The following is a 20,098-nucleotide window of genomic DNA, read 5'->3' on the forward strand; positions in this document are numbered from 1 at the left end:
AACACAGAATTTGACCTTCCAGAAAGAAGTCCCATGTCACTGAACTGCACTGACTGCCTGACTGCAGACATCTAAAGTAAGAAAGGAGTTTTCCCAATGCTGACTAATGGAAATGTTCTGACACTAACCAAACCAAAACAAACCCAGCCCAACCCATCAATTACACAGAAATACACTTGCAAAACCTTCTGATTTGAAGAAATCATAATAAGTTCTGTAAGCTTATTAAAATAAATGAATTATAAAGCCTGCAATAGAAGGCTCTAAAGCCTGTCAAGAGAACAAAACGCTTTATACCATCAGAATAACTCTTAACTCCTTACCAGTGAAACTGTATTTTCTAGAGTTATTCCAGGCTTTTGGCAGTTGGTTGCCTCTAACAGTTGTGTTATGGAAAGAAAAAATAAAATGAGAGAACTTCATATAATTAAGATGTTCCAGATGGTTAAACTCACCAGCAATTCTTTCCACGATTCAGTTACTTACTGACATAAAAATGCTTATTAGAGATATGAAGCAGCAGATAAGACTGCTTGCCACGTGCCTTAGTACTAAAACTTCACTGATTCAGAAGATAGTCTTGCTTCATTCTCTGCCTGTTTTATGGTCTTATATACGTCACCAGAATATGGTACTAGGCAAGAAAAGTTAACAGGATATAATCTACTGCTGCTTGCTCATACTCATAAAGTTATATAAGAAGAGAAAGACAGAAACATTACCTCCTACATAAACTCTCCTATGGGTTTTTTATTACATATTACAGGTATAATGAAGGTGTGGAAGCTATTTTGATTTTTGTTCTATTCACATTACACACTTCATGAAACAGCTCCCACTGTTTTCTCTCTATTCTCTCCTACAAAACACCCCTCCTACACAAAGGAAGTTTTGGTGCTGTTTCCAGGAATGATAAAGATACCAAAACTCAAACATCATTGAAACCAGTAAAGGAAATCTAAACAAATGAATTGTTTCAACTCTTCAAACTGCAGAAGTGAACAGAGAAAAACAAACAGAAGAGTTAGTTCTCTGGTCAGAGATGCTTGCACTTGTAAGCCATAAAGTAAATATGTTCATTTAGCCCTCAAAAAGCATTAGTATGCTGGTAATGGAAGCTAAGATGGAATAGAATGGCTGGTGAAAATCAGTCAGAACAACTGAACTCCACTCCACCAAAGTGCAAATAAACTCCAAAGGTTTTTGCATTCTTTAAGTTGAAGGACTATTCAGAAACTCTTTCCAAGACTGCATCAGTACATTTCCCATGGTTATTCAATACTCTGATGTATGCCTGCAGCTCACAAATACTGATTTTCACTGCACAACAATCAAATGGAAAAAGGAGTTTTGCTCTGGAACTGCAACACTGAAAGAACAAACCTTTGATATGGACTTACTAAAGCATAAAGGGGCTGAGAAAATCCAACAGGGACTGAACCAAGTTTGCTACCAAACCTAATGCTCTTCTTAGGAACATGCAGTCAGTATCAGAAGGTGGTCTCTGAAGTAACATTAAAACTACAAAAGAAATGCCCACTGAGGTGATTTTAATACCAGGGAAGTGCTTGAAACAGTGATTCCTTCTATTATGAAAGATAACCTAAAGTTTTTAACATACCTGAAAATACAGCTCTAATGGAGTTTCAAGATGTGTTAATTTCAAGTTTTTACTTACACTCTTATATGTACAAGTTTTGTCAAAGTTTTCCTTTGTCAATTCCAAACCTTTACACAGAAAACCTAGGTGTGTTTGCTGAGAAGGATATAAAAGTAACTTTTCTCTATGAAAAAAATAAGTTTGTTCTTAAAGAAATCTGTTTGCTTGTTTAGACAAGAAATATTGGCTTCTCTGATTAGCCAAGACACTTGGAATACAGTGCAATTGTAAACACACATTAACAAACATACCTTCCTAACATCTGAGCTTTTAGGTTCTGTGGTCCAGGTGATGATTCGAGACACTGCTAACCTAGTTTCACTTGAGTTTACAAAATCTCCCGGATCCATCTGTTGTGCAAGAGTCTCTATGTATTTAAGGATTGCAACTTTAACCTGCAAAGAGAAAGAGAGTCAGGTGGACAATGAAAATGGTGGGCTTCCAAGAACAAGTGTGCTCACAGAGCAGAGTGTTCATCCCCTAAAATAAAGGTAAACATCTTTTCAGCACTGATATAAAACTCTACATGTAAATCAATTTACAAATGGATATAACATTCCAAGAAGGGAATTATTCCACAGAAATTCAAATATTAACAAAAACTGAGATTGCACTGGTAGCAACTAAAACATACACAGACAGGTGCATATGCAGAAGCTTGTATTTAACAAGAAGAAAAGCAAAGTACTCAGAATATTTAAGAATCAACAAGACTCTTAAGAACCATTCAGAATTGTTAAGAACATTTTACAAGTGCTAAAATGAAAAATGAACATCATCTGATGCACCAATTATTAGTTCCTACTATAGAGTTAACACTCAGCATTCTTTTCTCAAACACCAGAGCTGAGCAGTTGCCATCCTTGGGGATGAGCCACATGAATCTTCCCATTAAACACTAAAAAAGTATAGAATAGAATTTCTATAGAAGACTTTGGAGGGTCACATGCACACTTTTCCCTCAATGATATATGGATGACAGACATGGAATTTATCAGGACACAAAATCTGTCTCACTTCCTCTTTTATCTGAGCATCATTTCCTACTCCACTGACTCTGTTTTACTGCAGCCTCTCTCTAGCTTCTCCAACACTGCACCCCTGCAAAGCTTTGGGCAAAGGGCAATAGCTGTATCTCCCTAAAATACTTATCTCCTGCTGCTGCAGAGGTCTGTCACACAATCCATCAATGAAACTGGGGATCTCTTTAGGCCACCTATTTGAATGAGCTACTTTTATTTCCAGTAATAATTACAGTGAACCAGAAATACCTACCAGGATGGAGACACCTACGTCCATCATAACCAGAAAGAGAGTTCTGGGTGTGTTTTCATTGTTCATGACTTGTAGTACAACTGTTCTGAGCAAAGCTATTTAGTAAGTTCCCTTGGTCAGGAGAACTTGTAAGCTATTGAAAACTCAAGATACACTGACATATAGATTAGTAAGGACAGCTGATAACATAGATCAATAATGAATGCTTCACTTTCACAGCAGCTATTGAAACTTGACTCCTCCAAAGTTACACAACAATCAGCAACTGGAGGCTTTCATCTTATTCAGATCAACATCAGCAAATGCAGGAAAACCCACACTATTTGTTAGATCTTACCAAAAGCAAAAAACCCCAGAACACCAGCCATCTCCACAGCAAAACCCCTTGGGACACATGGTTTTACAGACACCAAATAACAGTTACAATTTCCGGGTTACCAAGTGAAACAACAGTGCTGTTTCACTGCACAAGATTTACAATGATCTATCACACCTTACAAAAAGTACTGTTAAAAACTGTAACCCTTAGAACACACAGAGGCATTTCTCCCAGGGAACAAACTCAGGAGCACTCTGTCTGAGAGCAGTATTATTCAGTGTTTAAACTACTCTCACAGAGTAAACCTCTTCTGGACCCTCTTGTGGAGAGATGAAGGCTCTCAAGAGACAGAAGAGCACTGAATGGAAGATGGATAAAGAGTTCACACTCACAAACCTTTTCATAGTGACACCGATTCCAAATACTTAAACTTTGGGTAAGAGTGGGTTTCACTGATTGCTTTTGAAACAAAAACTTGTGGAAGGGGTACCTTTCTAAGCTGAAATACAGTGAGACAGGATCATTACAGATAAAAACCCCATCCTAAGTAAACTCCAGAACAGCCACAAATCTACTTACAGTGTATTTTTGTCACTATTTCCAGTAAGTATGTACAAAATTGAGATTTAGAAATAAAGATGTAACTAAGGACTAGAGGAGTAGCTCTTAGAGGGATCTAAGTCCTCTTCAACAGTCTATTTCAGCTCTTTGTGAGAGCAGATTTTCGACTGCAGTGAAAGCAGCTCCAGGGATTCCTACACTGAATATCTGGTCAACTGCAGCAAAAACCTTTGTTAACAAATCAGCATTCCTGAAGGACAGAAAAGGTTCAGAAACTGCTAATGAACTTCGGTCACAATGCTTGAATCAGTCCCTCACCGAGTGTGAACTGTTTGATATTCAACCTGAGAAACATGAAAGTGATGGTTTGAAGGGTATTTCAGGACAACCCCATCCTTTGGGAAGCACATGTTCTGCACCTGCAAAAATAAGCTTAATAGATTATATCCCATCCAGAAAATTTGAGTCCTGTGCCCAATTACATTTGACCAAAACAGATACATGCATCTGGCACCTGCAACAGTGTTTCAGCAGTTCTCCACACTTACATGTAATAGTACAGCAAAAGGAAGAGGGATAGAGCACAATACACTGTGCTGCATCCACCAGGGTTTAGGTTACTAGAGTTGCGTCTTTCCTATGTTTGGTCCTAGCTATCCAAATCCACTCTAGTAACTTGACTTCTACTGTCCAGGACTTAGCCGTGTTTGTAAGAATGACCATGACAGTTTAAAGAATCATGATTTTTTACTACTACTACGTAAAAAAACAGAGGGAAAAGTCGTGTAGAATGGAATCCTCCTGTAGAGCCACTTTCTTATCTATCATCCTTTCTTATATCTCACCACCTTTAAGGATGCTGAAAGTCCTCTCTCTGTTTTTTCCTGTCACAGTATCTAGCCCAAAGGCACACTCTGCAACAAAATAGTCCTTCATCAGAGCAAGAACAAAAGCTGAAGACTTCAAGAAATGGAGCAGCCCTAGGATGATTGATTTATCTGTCAGCAATCTGAGTGCACTGCAGACGGCATTTGACAAAATATCCAAAGATGCTGATATTAAATAGATAGTTCTGCAACTGATTTCAGTAACTTCACTGTCTGGATCCTGAAGTTGTAGTTATCTCATAAAGATGGGAGCATGGGGCAGATACCACTTTCTTCTGATAAAAGATTACCTTCACTTACACAGTTACACACTTTACTGTCCCCAAAATTCATTTTAAATGCTGGAAATTATTTACAGAATGACTTCCCATTAAGTATTTCAGATTTCTTAAGCCCTTCTAGGTCACAGAGTAAATATGACTGAATTTAGCCCCAACTCAGCCTAGCAGGAGTCCATATCTCATTCCAAATCTATACTCTCAGACTCTGAAACCTGCCTGATACGTATTTACCAGCTGTACTACTATATGGAATAAAGAACACCTCCACTATCAAATTCACCTTCCTGGGGAGGAAAACTAAGTGAAACAAAACGAAACCAAATTTGTTCCAAGGATTTATTTAAACAGCAAACCGATTTTTACTACCTCATTTGCTGTCTTCAGTAAATGACAGCAGTCCCTTTTTAACACACGAAGCAACAGTGGTCAACGTATCAACTGTCCTCAAAAGCTTAAAAATATAAGTTTTACTGTATTGTAGACAAAAAAAGGCATATTCATGTGACTTCAAGTTCAACATAGCTTGGGAAAAGTCATATTCTTGTGCAGTATCAAACCATGTAAAAACATTTCGTGCAGGATAGAGCAGAAAATGCCAGTTATCATATGCTTGTTATTTCCCCATTTATGACACTTGTAAACCTTATTAGGATTTGATGCATTTATCCTAAAATCGACTCTCTTGGGCACTATAAATGTACTACAGAATACTTTTTTCATTTGCAGTTATGCTGACAGGTCTCCAGGATAGAGATTCGTATGTAAAAACGTGTGTAATTATAAAACTACACACTGCTTTCAAGAAAGGAAGTGCACCACAAAGGCAGCTGACTTTTAATACAGGAACACCAGTTCATATCAATATTAAAATAGTTTCAATTAATTCAAGACCTATCAGGCTGAACACATGGAAAACAACAACAAAAAATGAACTATGAAAACAGGATTGGGAAATCACAAACATAAAATAGAAGAGAATCAATAAGAGTGAGTTTGCATAACCAGCTCGATGTTAGGCGGCCACGCTTCTGTTGCCCATTTTTACTGTTCTGTGGGTTTATTAGCTCTCCCTTGCAGCCAACGTTTTCATACCAGTGTCATATTTAAGACTGAACAACTGCATGCTTCGAGTTTCTCGCACAGGTTAGTAGCAGCATATGAATGCATTCGAATAAAATTATTGGAAACACTGTAAGAGCTTGACATAGGGTTAAGAATAAAGACAATAATTCAGACAAAAACCTTTGAGCTCCAAAAAGAGCGAAGCTGGTCCTGCAGTGCTGGCTTGACTGTCTGAAAGTTTACAAAAACAAAATCCACTAATTGAAAACCTTTTTTAACAACACAAAAATCACAATCCAAATTCAAAGATTAAGACAAGCAAATGTCTATCAGTGAAGATTTCTGCTTGCAATGCAAGACTGATAATGCTTACCTTCAGGCTAGGTGTTTGGGTCTGGTCAACAGTAAATCTCATCAAAATACTGAACTGGAGGTCATTTGGAAAAGATTCCCTGTAAAGCAAACAAACCAAATCAAGCTTTAGTACTTCTAAAAGAAAAACACATTCTGCAAGTTCTGTTGGTATTCTTTATGTATCTGACTTCCAGAAACATTCACCTGGCATGTGAAGGACAAAATGCAAGAAATTCCTGCTTCGAAACACATACAATTAAATATATAATGCAAATAATAAGGGATGACATAATAATATCATAGTATTCTGATTCTGTGCAATCCTCAAATTAACATACAGTAGCACTGCTAAAGGTGCTCACTTCTCTGAACCATCCTCTTCAAATCTGGTTGCCCCCATGCTCCCACATGGCACACGTTGCATATGACCCTCATGGGCTCTGCTGCAGCAGATCCCATTCCCTCTCTCCCACAACATGCTCCATACCCTTCCCCAGACTTCACAGCAGATCTGCCATGTGAACAGGTACTGCAGAGGCCCAAACAGCTTAGACTGTCCCCTACTTCAGACAGTAGGTCCCAGAGCCCTTCCAATTGTAAAACCTAGCTTTCATTTGGAAATAAAACTGGCTATACAGCATAGATGGTCCCCAAAATCACTTAAAATCATTTTGTAATCAGGCTACTTACAATGTTTGGAGAGAAGGGAGGGAATCATATAATGGTTTGGGTTGAAAGGACCTTAACATCATCTAGTTCCAACCCCTTGCCATGGGCAGGGACCCCTTCCACTGGAGCAGGTTGCTCCAAGCCCCTGTGTCCAACCTGGCCTTGAGCACTGCCAGGGATGGGGCAGCCACAGCTTCTCTGGGGACCCTGTGCCAGCACCTCAGCACCCTCACAGGGAACAGCTTCTGCCTTGTATCCAACCTGAATTTCCCTTGTTTAAATTTGAAGTCATTACCCCTTCTCCTATCACTACAGTCCTTGAAGACAGAAAGGAAATCCATTATTGCTGTAATTCCTTCAAAGCCTGCTGACACGGAGAGCTGAATATTGCACAATGCTATTGTATGAAAACGTAGGCCAAACACAAGCATTACATCACTGAGGACAAGGCAAGACAACAAACATGTGGCTCAGCTGCACAATCTGGAATCAGGTAAGCAATATCACATTAATTGTTCAGCATTAAGAATTCAAACCCTTAACCAGTTGAAACCTTAAGTTTCAAGATCTTGTATTATCTCTGCATTTCTCTCCAAGAATCTCAAAGCACACACACACAAATCCCCTAGAAAAACCCAAACACCCCAGAACTTGAAATAGAACTTGAATTATTCTGGATTTGGTTTAGGGTCTCTTTTAGTTCTTTATTTAAGAACACATTACCTTGTGACATCGAGTGCCTTCTGAACTTTTGCTTGCACAGAGCCAAGCAAATCAGCACCCATCTTTTTCAACAGCTGTGTCAGCAGCACGAACAACCAGTCCTGCAGATCTTCTTTATGGACCTGGATGAAGTCCACCAGCGTCTCCAAAAACATACTGAACACCTAAAAGGCAGAAGAAGATGGAAAGAGGGTAGGATGGGGCGAAAGAGGAGATGACACTGACGTATGCTGAACTTACAAACAAAGAAGAAAGCAGTAAGGGAATCAGAGGCAGAGAAAGGCAGTGTTTTGCAGCCAAGCAGGAAAAGGAAGAAAATAAAATGAAAAGGAAAAGGAATCTGTCTTGCTTTCCCATTGGATTTTGAGACGAGAGTACATTGGAAATGTTAGCCCACTTCTGTAGAAGTTTGCCCATTAGGTATTCCATGCAGTTTCGTCAAGAAAAGAAATGCTTACTGTGATGGCTGGCGCAACCTCAATGTTTGTTCAGTAAAACTTCATCTTTTTGACCCTTTCAAGCTTTATCATTAAGTTGATTTGACATTCCTTGAAGACCACAAAACCACTTTCTCTCCACAACCAAAAAAGCTGCTATAATTCTATAGCAAAATAATCACTGTAAGTATCTGGCTTACTAAATACTGCAAAATCATGAAAGGTAGCCAGTTCCTTTATGTAAAATATTTGGGGAACAGAACAAGATTCTCCTGCCATTGCAGCTATCCAAGCACAAAACTGCTCACCAGAGTAGGGGAAAAAAGCCAGGATGCACTTCAGACTAGCAGGTGTTTAAAACACAGAAATGTTTTTGTCTTTTCAAGAAGATATTATCCACTGCGTTCTTTTCAACAAATAATATTGTATATAATAAATACAAATGATGTTGGAAAGTCTATATTCAGTAGGAAAACCCCTGTTGTACTTCTAATAACCTCAGCACTCAGACCAGGAAGAAGGGCTTTTTGGAGGGATAGGATAAAGCAGGGCAGGACAAATGGGTAACTGTTGAAACAGCCTTTCTAGTATCTCACTCCTGACTTTTTCAAGGCCTGTGGGGATGCACATGCTCTATGCTTGTGTGGCCTGTGGGTTTCCTGTTTCTCTAACAAGAAAAATAGATGTTTGGGCTGCTCCAGCACATGGCTCTGTACAGAAACAGAAGTATTGCTAAGAGGGTAGGAGAGATTTTGTCCTAAGTGTTTATATGGTTACACGGTTGGAAAAGGCTGCTGCAGAGGAAGGGCTGAACCCCTCACCTTCTGCCACTGACCTGCCTTGTCATAAGCCCAAACTCTGCTGCTATGAATGGATGATCCCCAGCTGTGATCAGACCTCATACAGCTGCAGAAACCAGCTTCCTTCCACAGCACTGACCAGGTACAGAGGAGTGAGCGCATGCTGTTGCATGCCTTCATCAGTCATAGGTGAATTACATCTCTTCTCATGTTGGTAATCAAGACAGGGAGAGCAAATTCACACCGTGAAGTGGAAAAATCCACAGAGGTATCTTTAAAGGAAGTGCCTCAAAATTGGTATTAGAAATAAAAAATATAACTCATTCTTTTTGCCAAGAAAGGCTGGACCACATGATCCCAGAGGTGCCTTCCAGCCTCGTGTCCTATGATTTTATGATTCTTTCGGGATCTAGTAAAGACCAGGGAGAATGTTTCAATAGACATCTTAAATAGTGAACAGCTGTGTTAGAAATAAACCAATACAAAACCTACTCAACATAAAGCCCATCAGGATCACCTACTTTATATAACTTCTCTTTTGGGACAAGCTACACCAAAAGTCATTAAAAACAACAGTAACAAAATACAGCTGTCTTGCAGTATGAGGTTTAAAAATTACCCTGACAGTAGTGGGAAGAAGTTTTTATGCTCAGGGCTGGAAATGTCTTCTGTATTCATCTGAAAACTGAAACATTATCCCACACTGCAGATGCACAAGTAGTGGGCATAATTTTAAGACCCAGGCAAAACCAAACCAAAAAGCACTTTGTGTACTGTGACATGACAGTCTTTGGATTTCACAGCCCTAAAATAAGGGGAAAAGATATTGGACTTTAGCAGACAACAACAAAAATTCTGGTGCTGTAAATTATACTTGGGGTCTTACAATCATATTTAAACCCTTCAAAGTAAACTGTAGAGCTCAGCAGAAGTTAAAACTGTACTGGTTTCTCTGAGTTTGCAGACACTGACACACACGTCTGTCCATTAACGTGCAAGCTGGACAAACTGGTTACAGCCTCTCGATGAAGAGGTTTACACTTTAAACATATAAGTGGTTTAAACTGAAATCATTATGAAGTGAATTATGAATCACTGCGGTAAAAGCACTCTGAAGATCCCATGCCGAGGTTTCAACTGTTAAAAAGACACGCAACTGAAGACTCAATTTTGTTTTCAAGCTTCGTTTGATTTTAGGTTCACCACAGTGAGTGTCTGGGGAAAACTCTATTAAGTTGAGCCATTATATTACATTTTAAGAAACCATATGAATCGTACTGGTTTGGTTTAGGGCAAAGTATGAAGAATTCAAGGTGGCTGTAAGAGCATCTCAGGTAAAGGATGAATTTGGAATGGGAAATGGAATTCAAGCACCATGTTGAACGATGTATGTGTATGTCTGCAGCTTCTATTTTAATGATGTGAATTAAAATTCTGAAATCAAACATCTAAAGTTGAAGTTTTTAATAATTTGATAGTGGAAAAAATAAACAGATATGAAAATAATTATACATGATCTGCCCTTAAAGTGAATTATTTCAGATGTGCCAACCACCACAATACAAAGCAGGAATGCATAACCAAACAACGTCAGTTCATTAGTAGAGAAAGCACATCTCGAAACTGAACCACACAGTTTACATAATTGTATAGAGCATTTTATGATTGCAAAAGGCTTGACACTGCATGAACTCTTTGGGGAAGAAAAATAGAGAAAAAGGGTTAATTGCACATTCATGCAAGTAAGGTTAGGCTTCCAACAAATATTGAACCAACTTACTCTCTAAAGAGAGTTCCAACACAGGGGACAGCATGCAAAACGAAACGAAACAGAACAAAACAAAAAACAACAAAAAAGGGAAAAAGATAAAAACACACAAATTAGTGGCCATCGATACAAAGTTCCTGTATGGAATATAAACCAAAATAAAACAAAAAATGTATTTCAAAACTTTTATGATAAACTCAGTAATTTTATCGGGACACCAATACGTGCTTTGGTGTGTTCCTCAAATCACTCTCCCATTTTCTACACCACATGATATTACTCTCTTTTTCTAAGCAATTCCCTACATAGAATAGTTAGGGTTGGAAAGGACCTTAAGATCATCTAGTTCCAACCCCCCTACATCCAGCTTTCATGTAAAAGTAAACCTGTAAAAAACTGAAACAAAAAGCAAGCAATAAAAGTGATGACAGGAGAATTCCTACAGACACTTGAAAAGAGTCTAAAATGAGATTTGTGTAGCCATGTGTGTGTGATACAAGAAATCACAGCTCATGAACTCTTAATACTTGAAGGATCCCCCTTGTGATAACTTTGCATTGGTTTGCAACACCAAAAGGCAGGCAAGGCAGCAGTGACCAGAAGAGTTGTACCACACGTGCTGCAACACAGGCCAGGCCTACAAAATCATAGCAGTATTATTCCATGTGAGGATGCCCACTAAACAAAACAATCAAGTAGAATAATTCAATGTTAATATTCCCAAAGGCTTAATAAAAAGATAAAATGTTCTTCTGACACATGCACCTAAATTGTGGAACATTTTTGTTATCCTTCCCTGGCTCCCCCACTACAAACAGATCTCCAGGGTAATTCTGATCCATGCAGAGCTGCAATACTAATTAACACAAGAACAAACAATTAAACCAAACTGCTAGTCACAATTCTGTCATAACTTGATTTAAAACCCAGTAATATTTTAACACTTTATTTTCTGTCCTCTCCTCTGACTTAACCACTGTTTTTATGGAATGCTTTCTGCAGTGTAACTGCTTGGCTTCAATCTTCTGCATTTCTGCAGTGTATCAGCAAGGTTAACATCATACTGCTGGGTACAATACAAGTATCTTCCAAAGTACACAGTGCTGCAGAAAGCAGCTCAGTCACCTCTTCATCAGGAAAAACAAGGAGGACAGACGAACATTAAATGGACCAGTCCAGACATCTCATCAGTCTGAACTTAATTTCACATTGCAGCAATAAGGAAGACTTAAAATATGTAAAATGTATTACCCAATCAAACTCCATTTTTAGAACTCTGCTGGGAAAAACCAATAATTCTGAAGTAACTACTCTGCTCTGAATTCTTCTGGGTTATCATTTTATCAGTTCTTAAATATGGACACCAAGTAAGACATTTTACACTCAACATAAAAGATAGGGTTTTTTTCCAAACAAGCCTATAATTCAAACAAAATATGAAATTAAATGTTCTTAGCTTTATTCAGCTCCCTACCTGCTGCAGTCCTTTTGCTATGAGAAATGACTGCGTATATGAAGCTGTACCAGTAATCCACCTCCCACAGAAACTGTATAAATATTACCAAGTAAAATAACACTGTTAAAAAGATTTTAATGGTCTTAGAGAAGAGAAGGATTATTCTCCTTGGGTCTTTACCTAAGTAAAAGTGAATAAAACATTGCAATTTCTCTTATATCAAAGTATAGTCTCTTCCTTACTTATTGAATACTACCAATGATGTAAAAATTACACAGCAGTCTCAACGGCCAGTACTATCTATGACATTTGAGGAAGACATCATAAGCTATGATAATACAAAATACACTGGAAAATAAATAAGTACACATTTGGTATAATTCATTAGACTCATGTATGATTCAGTCAGATCACTTTCTTTATGGTTCACATTACTGCACCAGAACTTTTTGTTTTCAGCTGAGAGAAAAACATTATTCATGTTGAAGTGTCCCCTGTAAACTACATGACTCCTTAATAACACTTAGAAATTTTAACACAAACTACTGACCTACTTCAATGTATTTTAGATGAAACTAGCCTTTACCACATTTCAGTTATCCTGCAAACAAGGTGGAAAATGATCATGGTCAAAATAGCAAATTAAATGGATTGAAATCTGATGCTAACTGCTTACAGAAAACAGCCTGTCCAGTTCTGACATGTGCAAATACCACTGACGTATTTTACCACAACTGGCTTTCTATTACAGTGTTCAAACCTTTACTGAAAGTAAGAGGAACCTAAACATACCTTACTGTGAGGATCAGCAAACATCCTTGTGAAGATTTCACACAATCTTTTCAACTCAACACGACTGTCAAAGTGACAACAATACGTTAGTCAATTCACCTGCTAGTACTACCAAGCACCAACACACAGCAATCAGTGTATTCAACTGTAAATATTGAATCAAGTAATCTAGCAAACACAGTAAAGCATTTTAAGATATAATAAAAACATAACAGATTTTGTCCAAAATGAGAGTTTCAACCTAGAAATGGCTCTTTAAACCAGTTTGTGTATTATAACATTACCATATTTTAACAGAGCAGATAATGAAAAAGGCATACTTAGTAGCTAGTGGTAAAGAGTTTCTTCTGAATACATACCCTATTAATAAGGAGAATATTAATAAAAACAAGAACAAAAATAATAAATGCCTTCTATCAATACTAGATGCAAGCATTTAAGACACCTTTTTGATTGCAAGGATTGTAGTGATTTTAAATTCCATTTCTTAAACTGAGCTTTCTAAACAGAACCTATATACTGGTGGCCAGAAATGACAACAGCTCCCTCACTCCTTCCCCCATCTTACTCTGAGATGCACACCTAGCTTTCCCTCTCCCCAGCATTCTGAATTCTTTGGAATATGAGCCTCCTTTCCTACTTCCCTTGTCACCCTTTGACTCTAAAATTAATTGGTTTTCGACTGAAATTTCTTCTTACCTTAAAGTTCTCTGGTTCTTTAACAAGTTTTGCAGGCCTAGAAGGCCTTCTTTTCTCTCTGACCAGTTGGAGCTGGCACAGCGATTCAGGACTTCAGCCACATCTTCTGTCTGTCTCATGTATGTTGGTATGCTCCCATTCCTAGAGCTATAGGACCTTTCTGAACAGGCACTTGATGCATCACTGTTGGCATCATCATCCGAGTACATCCCGTAAGTCTCGTATCTTCTTCGCACAGGCTTCTTCTGTAGTGCAGAAACACCCCACATTAGCACTGATTTTCAAAGAGAGAGTATACAGACTCATAAAGAACATACACCAACAGTTCGATTTATCAGCGTGACCCCTACTCCCTGCACTGACAAATAGCTCCAACTGTTCAGCAGGTCTAACCAAGTTAATAAACACATTTTAAAGAAGTATGGCTTGTGAGGTATTCCAAATATAAAAGCAAAGCAAATGCCAAGAAGACATACATTTGATGGAACATTCAACTTAAGGTTTACTTGTAAAAATCCATACAATTGCATGATAGGGTGACATAAAGACTGTATTGAAAGTTAGTTACTTCTCTTAATTGCTTTATATATGTTACAGGACATAAGATTCAGATCTAAACCCACATACTCTGTCATTTTAACTTACTTTGTATCAAGCATGTTAATAGCAAAATATTAAACTATTGAAGAAAAAAAACAGTTTCTATACCTTAGTCCGTATGTCTCCTAAGAGCTGTTAGCAGTAAATTATTGAAAAGAAACAGAAATTGAGAACAGGAAGGTAAGGCACAGCAGCATTGACTATTAAACTACCTGCTACTGAACAACACATCGTCTTACTGTAAATTTTGTTCTTAGCTCTCTGTATCTGATTAGAACATCATGAATTGCCAAGCAGTTTGCTAAGCTTCCATTTCCAGGGAAGTGTTATATATCATCTGCTGGTTGGTCACAAAGACTTCTCTGTCAATATCTTTGTGTCTCATGCAGTAGTATTTAAGCATGAAGACTTCACACATGCACTCAATTGCTATCTAAGTATGAGACAGTAATTTAGACTTTGTTTTTCAGTCAACTTCTCCACCTCTGTCTTTAACTTCATTTAAGTATCTAAATTTGGTCAGTGCAACAATTGCTACAAAACTCCCAAACCCTAATGCAAAAGCCCAGATCTCCTAAAAACAAAACCAAGCCAACAAAACAGACCACAACACAACATGCCAAAGGCCAGAGGGAAAAAACCAACCCAACCAAAGAAATGCTATTTATCCTACATACCTTTGCAAAACAACCCTGCCATTCAAATATTGGAGTTGAAGCTAGTAGTTAAAATCTGATTTCATTATACACACACAGAAGCAGCAGTGTGACTGGTTTCCCTTTAAATACCATTCCCATTTGTACAGGGTTCTCATATTTAACTGTGGAATAACTTGAAGGGTATCACAATAGAGACCAGTCAATACACCATCTAACAAACAAGCTTATGGCCAAGAGAACAAGCATACAGATGTGTAAGAGAATAAAGAAAGGGAAAAACCCCAAAGACATGAGCATTTCTGAACAGGGTCACCATAAGTAAAAGAATTTGTAAAGAAATAAAACCGGAAGTGTCAAGGAGTGTGCTGAAATAAAAGGTATAAAACCATGTGGAGATCACCACATTGCTGCCTTTCTTGTATCTTCTGGTCAAAACCAGATCTTAGCCAAAAGACTGAAGCCAGCAGTGTTATAAGTTCCCAAGTGGTTTTCATACCATAAAAATGGTAATATAATCCAGAATGGTTTTTTTTGTATTACATCTGTCAGGACTGTACCTTCTACCTCTCAAAAACACTGTTCTGAGGAGGGCACTTCAGTCTATGGTAACATAAGAAGGATGCTCATAATCAGATTTCCATGTAAACGGGGCCCTTTGTACAGGACAAGCTGTACACTGTGATCATGGCAGGGAACAGGCAAGCAAATGCTGCAGTAATAAATTGTTGCTGGTCTTGATCCTTCTTGATCCTCTAAAGATTCTTTAGCTAGAATCCTTTAGAGTCCAGCTAAAATATACAAACCAATTTTCCTCTAGCATTTCTAGCAGCATCAGGCTATTTTGGATCCAGGTCAGACAAACCAGTTTCTATGAAGAAACATAGTCACTTCAGCAAACAGGACACATTCCAGCCACAAGAGCAGTTACTGGAAGAATGAGTTTCTTCTAAATTTATATTCTTCACCCAGCTAAATCTGAATAAGCAAAGAAGCTGTTAAAAGTACTGAAGATATTCTTCATGTAGCACCAGTGTGAGTAAATTTATAACACAGGCTGGTGTCCAAATTAGAGACAGAAACTTTTCATGTTCCATAGACAAATGTTTTTCTGTTGATCCTTATTCCCAACTCCAGACTGACTGACAGGTAAGTAATGAGCATTCCCCATCAATACTGAAAGCTTGTTACAAGTTTACAGTGTCAGAAAAGGGAAAACCCACTCAACCTCACCATGACTTCTCAGACAAGATTTCACAGCTATCCTGGATCTCTATGCCAGTGAAGACACACCAATATTAAACTGATGTGCCAAGAAGACTGTCTGAATCAAGGAATCAATAAATCACCAGATTAAGAACATGTCAGAGTTCTTCAGATGTTCTCCTTTGACAACTTGTTTCTCCCGATCCAGTCATATCTGGCTATACTTACTCATTTTAGAATCTACTTTGTAGCTGGTTTAAGAAAACAATTATTTGGAACATTAGTAAAAAGAGTAAAAACTATTTGCTTAGAGCATCCTGACTGATCAATAGGTAACAGGTACTTACTTTTTATCACTTAGTGTATACTATTTGAGTATCATTAAATATTTGTATCTGATTCATAGTGTAAGTATTTGACATTAACTGAAGACTTCAGCTTGATGATGTACGTGTCAGAACAGCAAAGGACATGATGTGTTCAGCTTGGCTTACTGGGGCAGGAAGGTCAAGGAGCCAAACGCTCCCTTTTTGAGGAACAGGAAAGGTTAAGAAAGGGAATGGCAGAACCAGTTTTAAACTCAGTGTGACAGTTTGAAAAGAAAACAAAGTCTAAAGTTATGAAATGCTGCTTGCCAAGCCATCATTTATCTCTTCAGCATCTATCTTACATGTTGACAGAGCGACTTCAAACAGAATGCAGGCTTACGACAAGCAGACTGCTTCAGCTGTCATCACTGCCAGCCCTAACAAGCCTTCAGCCTACCCAGAAGTTTGGTTGTTGTGGCCAACTGCTGGTTAATGCAACCTGCTCAAGTGGCTCCTTGGGCCACTCCAACAGAGCAACCCAAAACTATTCCCTGTCTGCTGTGGAAAAAATGTACCTTTCTCAGAAGATAAGAATTCTGTAGGGGACAAAAATCCCAACACTTTGCAGCTCTACCAATTCTGTTTCTTTTTCCCCACCTAGAAGCCAGTAAAATCATGACTGACAAGTTCTTTTGCATACTTTAATACACAGGTACCAGGGGCTCTATCCTACACAGTGTAAATGTGAGATTCTTACCAGAGCATCTGCTACTGCCTCTTCCACATCAGAACCCGTGTTCAGAACTCGCATAGCACTAACTGATGACGACAATCGACTCGACTGACTAATTCCAAAGCTGGAACCTGCTATAACAACAACAATGAACAGAAAGAATTCAGTCACAAGAGGAACATGGGACATTAATATCACACTCTCTTAAAAACCAAACCCAAGCAGAAGAAAAGCATTTGCTTAACATTTCTAACAAATTATGTAGTGGCTGAAATACTGGTTATTTCCATTCTGAAATCTTTAGTGGTGCAGTGAAAAGTAAGAAATGAAGTAAAAACCAAAGTCAGATGCACACATTCTATTCCAGTACCACAGGGGGAAAAAATCCCACAAAACAATGGTTTTAACTGAAAGAACCTTTTTTATTAGGTTTTTTTAGGTCTTCTTCATTTTGGGTTTTTGTTTTCATTTTAGAAGGAAGCAAATGGAATGGGAATGCTACTGAGAGCGCTGATTAGAAAACTACATGCATAAAGAATGCTCTACAAATACTGAAAAATGGAAAACTAAAAAAAAAGGTCTTCTGCAAGTAAAAATAAAATGGTTGTTGTTAAGGAAGAAAATGATTAACATTGGCTGAGGGGTGGAGACAAAATCTACCAACATAAACACAACTATCTGGGTTACTAAAACCACAAAACTCAAATTAATACTAATAATGCTTTAAAAAACAGAACTATGAGAATAACCAAGTGGGTGGGGAAAAAAAAATCCAGGATGACTGCACAGATGATAGCAAAGTGTACTCATCCTTCACCTGCAGCCCCATAAGCATCAGGAGCGTAGAGGGCACCAGTGGATCTGGAGTGATGTCTGGAAGCTGCAATAACAGGATCATATAAACCCTATCTATTACCATGGAATCAGAGTGCTGCAAGAGTTGCTTAGATGAACAAGAGAATACTTATAAAAAGATTCAGCTTTAGCAAAAGAAACTGAGCATTACACAGAAGCAAAAAGCTCCAGGGAAGTTCTTTGATTACACAGACCATGATTACACAGAATTATATGGGTTTGGGTACAGTGGACATTTCATGCATGATTTTCTTTTTAAATTAAGATTAAACAGCAGATTAAAAGCAAATATGTTTAAAGAACAGATGCATGGACACATGCACACAAACACACAGGAATCCTCAGCAATATCTAAATAGCTCCATTGATACTGGTCTTCTATTGCAGTCACCTCAATTCTACGTGCTTACACACACCACCTGCAAGGAGGGCTTCTTGCATGAACATACTGTCCTGACAGCTGACAGCTTGTGTAAAACTGAGTTCCTGCCTATGTGCAGGTAAGTCAACCTCGGTTAAAACTCACCACTACACTGAATGAAAGTTTTAGTTAATGGTTGAAAATAACTTAATGCTATTCATATTTCACATGGGTATTATTTTCTTTGGATAAATCAAATGTGAAATTGAAACATTCATGTTACTTGTTCATTAAGATTCTTGAAAGTTATTGGTTAGCAGGAACCAAAGATCCTGAATAAAACTGAGCACTCTCCTCCTCCTGGAACTTGCATAAAATTGGTCTTTTAGAGATCCTAAAGAAACTGACTCACCATTGCCAATGTTTTTTCTTAAACCAAGTAATTTTAAATCCAATGTTTGTCCAACAATTTATCTTCTTTCTTCTGCTCACCCAAGTTAAACAGCCATGTAAATGAAACTAGGCTTGACAATCTGAACTTCAATTCAAATATCCACCCACAATGACATAAACCCCAGACAGACTGTTATGATTTTAACTATAAATGCAAGTATTTTGCACCTTTTGGATGCATGAAATAGTATAAATAGAAACCATGGATGATCCTCTACTCTGATGAACACTGACAATGTAAGAGTCCAATTCAAATCAAGTTACCCTGACACAGACAAAATCCCATTTGGGAAACACACCTCTCAAGCAAAACGATCCAAAGTCTTGTAGAAGTCCCAGGAAAAACCCTGTAGGTTTTCCATATGAAATTTTCTACTCCTTACATAAGGCATAGCAATGCATTTCATTTCAAACTAAACCCAAATGAAACTGTTTATCTAGGATATTCTATTTTGCAACTGATGTCTTGTGAAGTCCTTGGTTCTTTAGGAGTGCATCTCAGCATGGAAAAGGAGATGGGGCAGAGTATGTCAAACCAGAGGTGTCACGGCTGATAGAGCTTTAAATACAACAATGGGATAAAACTTTTCAACTACTTTCCATCACCAAGCCCTGAGAATTAAAGGTACAAGTAAAAATTCAAACTTCAGGCACAGAATTCAAGATGAGCCTGCCCCCATAGAGAATTGAAACATGCTGGTCAAGTTTTGAGACAGTAAAAGGAAACACTACACTGGATCAAACATACTTTATTCCAAAGCATATTCTCAAGAATATTCTTTGTACCACTCAAATGGTAGAAACTGTGCCAGTACTGACTTTTGTTGTGGTGGTTTTTAATGAATAAATTAAAATAAGATTTTAAATGGCCTCAAAGTAACATAATTTCTTAGCTAAAATATGAAAATTATACTAAACTGATATTTAACTGTATGTAACAGGAAAAAATCCATTTAAATGACTAATCCCTTGCTTTTCAAGAGGGGCGGTATCCCCCCAGGTTATAATCTGATACTGAGATGTGAGCTGACATAAACACTTCATACAAGCGGCTCTTCATACAGAGCAGCAATTACGTAGCATTTGGGTCATCTTACACCCCAAAAGGGCTTAGCTTTCCAAAGCAAACATTGCTGTGCTGAGAATCGGATACAATACAGAATACATTCCCTCTTCCAACTCC

The 20,098-nt window shown here is 38.0% G+C and overlaps 1 protein-coding gene across 7 annotated transcripts in view; it reads right to left on the reverse strand.

Annotated features, from left to right (window-relative positions):
- Positions 1–20,098, reverse strand: part of CLASP2 (cytoplasmic linker associated protein 2) — a 118,200-nt gene that overhangs the window by 13,707 nt on the left and 84,395 nt on the right. For 4 of the 7 annotated variants that reach the window (XM_034061839.1, XM_034061896.1, XM_034061869.1 and 1 more), the window contains 8 exons: positions 17,271–17,380; positions 13,744–13,988; positions 13,045–13,108; positions 11,077–11,079; positions 7,792–7,955; positions 6,419–6,497; positions 6,226–6,276; positions 1,912–2,055 (listed from right to left, as the gene is read on the reverse strand). In XM_034061839.1, coding sequence (XP_033917730.1) covers positions 1,912–2,055; positions 6,226–6,276; positions 6,419–6,497; positions 7,792–7,955; positions 11,077–11,079; positions 13,045–13,108; positions 13,744–13,988; positions 17,271–17,380 — 860 coding nt within the window. The remainder of the gene's footprint in view (positions 1–1,911; positions 2,056–6,225; positions 6,277–6,418; positions 6,498–7,791; positions 7,956–11,076; positions 11,080–13,044; positions 13,109–13,743; positions 13,989–17,270; positions 17,381–20,098) is intronic. The other 3 variants (XM_034061935.1, XM_034062047.1, XM_034062011.1) reach the window with 2 other exon arrangements.

This window comes from Melopsittacus undulatus, chromosome 1 (assembly GCF_012275295.1).
Source record: "Melopsittacus undulatus isolate bMelUnd1 chromosome 1, bMelUnd1.mat.Z, whole genome shotgun sequence".
Lineage (NCBI taxonomy): Eukaryota > Metazoa > Chordata > Aves > Psittaciformes > Psittaculidae > Melopsittacus > Melopsittacus undulatus.